The sequence below is a fragment of the Anneissia japonica genome, unplaced genomic scaffold (assembly GCF_011630105.1).
Source record: "Anneissia japonica isolate Jap-2015-1 unplaced genomic scaffold, ASM1163010v1 scaffold9668_len1562885_cov226, whole genome shotgun sequence".
Lineage (NCBI taxonomy): Eukaryota > Metazoa > Echinodermata > Crinoidea > Comatulida > Comatulidae > Anneissia > Anneissia japonica.
This window is the reverse complement of record NW_022711326.1, coordinates 1,472,626-1,481,759: the sequence shown is the minus strand read 5'-3', so window position 1 is coordinate 1,481,759 and position 9,134 is coordinate 1,472,626. Positions and strand designations below refer to the sequence as shown.

Genomic DNA, 9,134 nt, shown 5'->3' with positions numbered 1-9,134 from the left:
TCCCACTCTTATAAATAAATAAACGAAAATGTCTATCACGTTATCATTTACACATGCTCTGTAGTAGCCATAGTTTCAGGTTCTGAATTGTATATCGTTGATCTGAATGCTGTAGGTAACGCTTCGTTTTCACCGCAACCGTTTCCTTGCGATCCTCGGTTGCCGTTCAAGAATCTAAATTTATCACTAGCGCTAAGAACCTGTCTTTTTAATTTCTGCGAGAGGCTCCCGAATGTCCTTGCATTTTTTGTTTCCATATCGCCGATAACTTTTAATGTTATCATCAACACACTCAGACCAAAAACTAGGTCTGTCTCTTATACACATCTAGATGTGTATAAGAGACAGATGTTAATTTTTATACAATTATGGAAAATTCTACATCAAAGTCAATGATGCAAGTTAATTGACTAGTTTGTAAATCATGGTGAAAATTCAATTAGGACCTTCAAAAACAGTTTTGGCGGATAATTAATTTCCCTTATAGTTATCTTTCCATTGATGAACAGATTACGCATTTCCATACGTCCATGACACTCGGCTTCTTGATTATATCTGCGGTGGTAAGTCTTCATGATAAGTAATAATATTTCCGTTTTTGCACGTTTGTATTTTTTCTATGACATGTTCGTTATCCTCTTCCGGTATGACACCAACTCCTAAATTGAATCCCCTCTCCGAGTGGAACGATCATATGTGACAGCAACACGCCTGATATAACCAGGTCTGTCCGGTCCCTATGGTTGTCTGGATTCTGGGTGCGCGGATCTTTATTGCGTCCCTTATTTGCTTTTTCGAATATTCTTCCTCTCTACATAATCTTTCATATCTTTCATGTTTGCATTTTGTGTTACGTAATTAACACCAAAACACCTAAAAATATGATCCTATTTGTAAAACGGGTAGTTTGTAGTATATACAATATTTTAAAAGCTTAATGCCAATAAATTGTTCGTCAAAAATTATGTGAATACTGAAATACTTCAAAAAGTAAACCTACTTGTAAAAACAAATAGTTCTCAGTTATAGCATTGGCAGCGCCAGTGATTCCCCGACCTCCTAGGTACAAGGTCCCTGACAGGGCCCACATCATGGTCAAACCATTGCGGTGGGATACTCATCGAGGGCGTACAAGATCAGGGGGATCCAGAGATGTCCGAAAGGAAAGCCGAAAGTGAGGCCGCACGAGAAAACACTACCGTAGTGAGTCCAGGGGCATGTCCCGCGAAATTCGTGTTTTCTGGACGCCCGAATATAACATCTGGGGCGTTTTGGGCGATCAACTATATTTTTTTTTCTTTTAATTTTTTTTTTTACTTTCAAAAAGAGGGGGCGGGGCCGGCCCACCCCCTAAATTCGCCACTAAAGATAATCATAGCTGTCGGTAGATTTCCGGTCGATGTATAATAATGGGGAGGGACAACTTGATTTAGTGTACAAATATAAAATGAAGAGAATGAAGGAAGAATAGGAAAAATACTCAATAATAATAATCGCTCATTGTTAAGTTTACGTGTTTGTAATAAATTTTAGGCACATCATCAGAGGTCAAGTTGCCGAGCCTATCACGTTTTATATATATAAAAAAAAAAAAGGGAAAAAAAACCGAATTCCCCAAATTAGATATACTGGAATTTCCCTACAGCTGGGCTCGATGGTCGGATATCCCTGTCGACTGGCTGGACCCTTGTACTTGACCATATTGGAACAACGACGATGTACAGTGCTCCCGACGAAAGTATTGGCTTCGCAGATTGGTGTGCGTGGTTTACCCCGGGTGCCGCAACTGCTTTTATAATCATGTATTACACTCTCACTCGCAATATCATTCCCACTCTTATAAATAAATAAACGAAAATGTCTATCACGTTATCATTTACACATGCTCTGTAGTAGCCATAGTTTCAGGTTCTGAATTGTATATCGTTGATCTGAATGCTGTAGGTAACGCTTCGTTTTCACCGCAACCGTTTCCTTGCGATCCTCGGTTGCCGTTCAAGAATCTAAATTTATCACTAGCGCTAAGAACCTGTCTTTTTAATTTCTGCGAGAGGCTCCCGAATGTCCTTGCATTTTTTGTTTCCATATCGCCGATAACTTTTAATGTTATCATCAACACACTCAGACCAAAAACTAGGTAGACAACTGCCAAGATCTTGTATATCGCTCTGACCGCCACCGACATATCAGGATTATTACTAATGACGTATTCGCCGAATCCTATGGTAGTCAATGAAATTAAGCAGAAATACTGTGAATCGAAAAACGACCAATTCTCAATGACCATGAATATTAATGAAGGGATGATTATTGTAAGGGTATACATTAGGCACCCAACAGTGAGATACACAGCAATTTTCCGCACACGTACGTTCGATAGCATTGAACATTTTGAGATAATACGATTGACCAAAGATTTCCAACTCTCGACGAAGTATTTGCCGATGACGTTAAGCAGCCACCCAGTGAGCGGAATCCCGATGAGGGCGTATACGATGCAAAACGTTCTCCCGCCAATCGTTTTAGGACATAGGTTGCCATAGCCTGTCGAAATGAAGAGAGAAAACAAAAATTAAACAGTTATAACCTCGTTGTTTGTGTTAAAGTTACTCTATAATATTCGCATCATGAAGAAATAAGTACATTTATGGCCTGTAATGTGAGCATTTATAGATATTGTTTGGGGTATATATATATACTCGTGTACAAGACGACCCCCTAGTTTGAAGAGATTTTTGGACGATTTTTGTTTCATCGTCGGATTTCTTATTTTTTCTGCTATTTAATGGTCTTGACACTGCATTTAGTTGGCTAAAAACGGAGCCAAATGTAAGTAATACCATTTTATAATATTTTATTTCTATTTAAAAGTTGTCACAAAAATCTTAATTTCAGTAGCTTCATTGCAGTAATAAATTAGCGTGCTGTTACGGGAGAGCCGCAATAAGACGAACATGATTTTAAATCTAAAATATATGTCGTGCATATAAGACGACCCCTTGTTTTTCGGTCGTAATTTGTAATTTTAAGCCTTGTCTTATACGCGAGTACGGTATATACCCCATACTGTATATACAGTTAACCCTCCAATTCGAGACCACGCTTGGGACCTGAAAATATGGGGTGGTCTCAGGGTTGGTCTCCAATTAGAGGGATAGCTTGGGGTTAAAAGGTTGAAGATTGTTATTTGTGTCTTTGGAAAAGTGGTCTCGAATTAGAGGGGTCTCGAATTGGAGGGTGCACTCTATACACTATTAATGTAAGCCGGTTTAAGCGAGTTTACCTTTTCACATTTAAACTGTTCTATATAATATATATATTGTATAAGCCTGTATGATATCGATGTATGCATAACATATTCAGCTGACGATCCTCTGTATTATAGAATTCAATGCAAAAAAAAATGTAAGTGTTTTATTATAAAAACAGTGAAAATTATCTGAGAAATTGCTCATTTACATTAACCAAATTACCGATCTTTCATTTAGAAGCACAGATCAGAACAATTTATTTATTGTTAAATCTAAAATTTTAAGCCTGCCATTTTTGGGTACTATTATAATAAGAAATATTGGCCGTATTCGATTGGTCGTTCTTCGTTAAACCTCGCCGCCCACCTTTTACGCAATGGTAAAATCCTACTTAACGAAGACGACCAGTCGAATAGAAAACTTGTAAATACTCGAAAAAAACAAAAAGGCTGCACAGCGATACACGCTGCGTCATAAAGATTGCTTCGGCTTGTTGTGGCAGTATGGGCTTTTCGTTACAAAAAAAATGTTTTTTATCCAGTTTTTGAATTTTGTTAGCCTACAATTATTTTTTTACTTCTGAAATTTAGTCTAAATTTTAGTCTAATCTAACATATTATATTGGAGGTGATAATCAACTGGATATGCAAACTCACTACACCATTTTCCAGTTCATTATTGTGTACTTTCACGCACGACCTAGAATAATGACCTCGTACGTTACTCTATTCATTAGAGTTATATTTTTGTATTTCTTTTATTCAAGGCACGCTGCGAACAAACCATTATTTCTCGTTTAGTGATTAGTGTACACACACATAAACAAGACACTTCAACTCATTTTAAAGATATCACGACATTTTTGCTCAAATGTCTAATATAGCCCTTAAAGCTACACGGTATATGCCTCAAAGCAGAGACTGCTTTTTAAGGATTCTACTGTCTTCCCATTAGGATAGATGAAAACTTGCATAATTGATGACCAATTACATCCGATGATCACTGAATGATTCAGTTAGTATGTAGGCCTAGACCTATAATCACTAATCTATTTCTCACTGTCAACACTAAATTCACTTGGAAAACGAATTGTGTATATAGGCCCTAGATCATATCTTATTCACATCATTAATTTTCATTTATCTTTAAAATATCAGTTGTTCATCGATTTATATTTCGGGACTATTAATCCCACGCAATATATTATATGCCGCCATTTTTCTTATGAAGGTTAACGATACTGTCGCCGTAAGTTTTATACCGTTATAGTTTTCTGACTCCGTTATAGTGGCATTATGATTGAGGTACTGTGAAAAATGAAAATATAGTCCTCTATCTCAATTCGATATTTAAATTGGTCATTTAGGAGGAAAGGGCGGTGGGTGGGTGGGTAGGTGGATGGATAGCTGCTTTTACACTGCCTAATTTTATTTTACTAAGCAGGCTTTAAAGAGAATAGGCCTAATTATAGAACTGGTAAGGAGGTCTTAACGCGAGAAAATCAGAAAAAAGAAACAGCAAATAATAAACCATAAAATTAAAATGGAAAAGTTTATACAATTATTCTATATTTCCTCATGAAATTAATGGAATCAAATTATACCAAATTGAATGATGTCTAGACTGAAATTCAGCAGGTTGTGAATACATGTTTTACTACAGGTTTTCAGACAGAAGCATTATCTGCAGGTATATCTAGAATTTTCGAAAGGTAGTCTAGTATGATAGTACATGCTTGAGAATGAATAGAATAACATGTAAATGTACAAATTATTCATGCTGACGCACTAAACATCCGACAACAAATCACTTATAAGGACCATAGTGATCACAACGTGTAAGTGTAGATATTTTACAAAAATATATATTGAGGCCAAATTAATAATAACATAACAACGATAATAATAATAATACGTTATAATAGCAATAATGATGATACTAATAATAATGATGATAATGATGAGAATGTATGTCACATTCACGAATACATTCTTAGTTTGTCTCTTTTATGGGATAACATCTTAATTTTAAGCCATGTTATTATATAATACAGTAAAAACACAAAAAAAAAAAACGACGACGATGACAACGACAGTAGCAGCAGCAACAACAACAATATTAATTAAATCCTGGGGCCGGGTTTATCAAACCAGAAATCAGCTAAGTTCATCTTAAGTACATTTTTTTTTTCAAATTTATCACTATTGCCTTAACTTAAAATTGCTTAAAATTAAATAGTCGATTGTACGCACGAACAATCTAAGACGATTTTAAGCTAAGATTTTGCTAAAATGGTTTGATAAATCAGCTTTAGATATTTGCTTAGGGACTTCTAAACTTTTTTGACTTAGGACATTTGCTAAGCTGAGATTGATCAATCCCGGGCCAGGTATTTATATAGCGCAGTCTCACAATAATGTCTCAGAGCTAATGTGCATTTTTAATGCAAGAAAGGTGAGTTTTTGTTTTATGTTTCTACGCGCTGCATTAGATCTATTAGATCTATGGCAGAGTCCATGATGCAAGTGTGTAGGCCTATTTTGAAAGCCTTAATATCGTATATTAATTGGGATAATGCGTTAATGCAAACACTGGTATTTCAGAGGTTTCACCACAGTTCTCCGGTTGGACGTACAAGAGGTAGCTCTCGTTGCTCGGCGCAAGGCTGGGTTGTTAGGAAGGGGGAGGGGAACCCCGTCAGAGAGAGCTGGCCCATGCCACAATTCGTTGGGAAGAACAAAAATAACATGTATTTTTTTACATTCGCAGACTCTAAAAACAAAGAAATAAGCCTTCTAACCCATAAATCGTCAGCGTTTCTGAGGGCTTAACCCCTATATCACTTCTGGGAGGTTCCGAGCCACACCCGAACGCGTCTATGCTCTCGTTGGGCATATTGGCACCGCCCCCCGCCGAGGACATTAGACCCCGTCAGGCAAATCCTGGTGCCATCCCTGGCTACACATAGTTCCACAAGATGTACGCGATGCTCATTTTGATATGCAATGTGAACCTCATCAACCTCGAGGGTGGGTGAAACATTTCCCGTCGAACAAGCATGGACCCCGGATGCATGATTTAATGACATCAGTCGAACACAGGCCTATTTAGGCCTATATAGGCCTATTTACTAAATAGACCTATACCAGTACCTCCCCAGTAAACGAAACGTAATCTACCGTATGTTTTTCAGGTATTTTAAGTAAAGTATAAAATAAAAATCTTCAAAATGAGTAAAACATACCAATTGTTGTGATAACTGTTGACGAGAAGAAGAAAGAGTTAAAAATATCCCATTGTTGGTATTCTGAAGGTTTTATATTGGTGTTATTCACTTTTTCATATTTCATATCCCGGAAGACGCCATTTTCTGTCGCTCTGATCACTTCTAAAACTAAGTCCTTTAACTCTCCATTGTCAATGCACTTATGTTTGATCTTGAAATCTTGAAAGAATTGCAATAGCTGCCCTCTTACTTTGGTTTCGTTAGAGCTTTCCAAAAGATGAAACACAATGGCACCAAAAGTTAGGTACAGAAAGAAGCAAACCATTAAAATACATAATTGTCCCAGTAGCTTCATTTATGTGTTTGTTGCTATGCTCTGACTACTTGATTATTTCGCAAAAGTTTGAGCCTGAAAAATAAAAATTAACGACGCGTATAAATTTTATATACTATAAAATATATTTATTCTTTACTCGAATATAGAGCCAATGTCAGTGTTTTTGTTTACAACGTAAGAAACAGACATCATGCTGGTAAATAGGCCTATATGCTAACTGGGTGATTTAATGTTAATGAAAAATGATGTACATGTTTACAATGTACGTTTACTGAAATTTGGGGTGGTCTTTGGTCTCCAAGTAGAGGGCTAGCGATTGGAGATTATCATTGGTTCTTTAAAATGTGGTCTTAAATTAGTGGGGTTCCGGAATTGGAGGGGTTTCGAATTGCAGGGTGCATTGGTATACTTGTATTCCTCTTCCAATGAGAAACCAACAATAATTTGTAAGAATATGCCCATTAAAATATTGATAAGCTAGAATAAGCGTACTTGTAATTATTATTTTTAGCTTTTTTTGCCTTTCAGTTAGCATGTAATGTTTTCTTTAATAAATAGATTTCTCCCTGCTTATATACATCGTCCTATCATTTAACAGGCTAGCCACTCATTATTACATCTTGAAAATGCAGTGTTTTTTTAAAGATTATGAAGGTTGTGGGCTAGGCCTAGCCCTGAGTTTCTGAATAGGGAAGCTCAATGATGACGGAACTTCCGTTTTTAACGCTGGCATCATGGAAAGTAAATCGTTGTGTCTGAACACCATGACCAGTTATGCCGCGGATTAGTGTACGCCTGGCGTTAGTTAAGCTACTGTTATTCCGTGAGTCTGAACATAGCCTAAGTCTTTACAGGAACAGACAACCATCGATGATAAATTGATTTTTACAGGCTTTTATTTAGTTTCTGCTTTCAAGATACAAGATTCGAAATAACTTTATTGCAAATTTAAGGAAAATTTGAAATGTGCAGAATAATTCAATGTAACAATATTAAAAATGTTTAAAATATTTAAAATACTCAAGTTAAATTTGTCAAAATAAGAAAATAGGACACATTACAACATTAAAAATACAAAAGGGAAATGTACAAAACGTGAAAAACAAAAGCAATCAAAAAGGGCATAAATAAGGGAGACATACAAATGAGCAGTTTATTATACAGAGTACAAAGCTGAATAAATCCTACAGTGTATTTCTTATCTTTTTTGGGGTGGGGGTAACTCGGGGAGGGAGACTTCACCACTTGGCAAATACCCCATGATTTAAAACGAAGTCACGGGACCTCTTTGTTCTGACTTTGGGAAACTTGAACTCTCTAGGGGTTTGAAGGTTATTGTTGATATTTGTCTTATCAGGTAAAAAATTATGAAGTACATGCCCCGGGTGTTTAACCTTGGTGAAGTATCCCCTGACCCCTGAGCAGAAATTGTCCCTTCTTACAGTGAGTGGAATAACAGGGTCGTCATCTAATGTACACATTTTGTTAAAGATTATTTTGCAGGCTCTGTGCTAAATGCGATCAAGTTGTTAAGACTGGTCCTTAGTAATGATTCAGGCCCCATCCTGGCACTGTGTATTATAATACAGGTCTAATGACTTGTTTATAAAACAACAATAACGCATGGTTATCAACACCTAAACGTTTCAACTGTTTAAGAAAAACATAATTCAGAATTACACTTCTTATTGACTAATTTAGAATTACACTTCTTATTGACATTATCAATATGAGGTTGCTATTATAAATTGCTGCTTACCGTTAGACCGAGCAATTTAGTTACAGAAACACAATCAATATTACTATCTTCAATAGAGAGTGGTTCAAATTCCGTTTTAACTTTCCTACAGCTTACTACAAACTTACTTTGGTTTTTTTTTGGCATGAAATTTCATATGGTTATTATCAGACCAATTAACAGTAACATCATTTTGCTGATTGCTGATTTTATTTTTAGTTATTATACTTTCTACTGCAGCGGTATCATCCATAAACTTAACATTAACATTGCCTGTATATAGGTCAGTTTACTTCCCTTGTGAACGTAAAATAAAGAGGGGTGCCAAAAGGGATGCTGAAATTAACGAGAAACATGTACGTGAACGTGTTTGCTACATACGGTTAGATCTGTCTTAAAACTATTAGGTTACTGCCTGTGACAAACACATGTGATTACCCATTGTTGGACGACATTATAATGTCCGTGTATGGGTGTGATATATCATCAGCAGTATTTACAATACCATCATGGTCATAATAGACCTACATTACCATCAACAGAAACATTACAGTATCATCATTGGGAGCAGGCTGGTTACCC

General features: G+C 36.3%; 1 protein-coding gene across 1 annotated transcript in view; it reads right to left on the bottom strand.

Annotated features, from left to right (window-relative positions):
- Positions 1–360: 360 nt before the first annotated feature.
- Positions 361–9,134, bottom strand: part of LOC117107445 (potassium channel subfamily K member 16-like) — an 18,942-nt gene continuing 10,168 nt past the window's right edge. Inside the window, exons 2-3 of the mRNA XM_033249145.1 lie at positions 6,496–6,886; positions 361–2,544 (exon numbers count right to left, since the gene is read on the bottom strand). Of these exons, the coding sequence (XP_033105036.1) occupies positions 1,877–2,544; positions 6,496–6,832 (1,005 nt within the window). The 5' untranslated portion in view covers positions 6,833–6,886 and the 3' untranslated portion in view covers positions 361–1,876. The remainder of the gene's footprint in view (positions 2,545–6,495; positions 6,887–9,134) is intronic.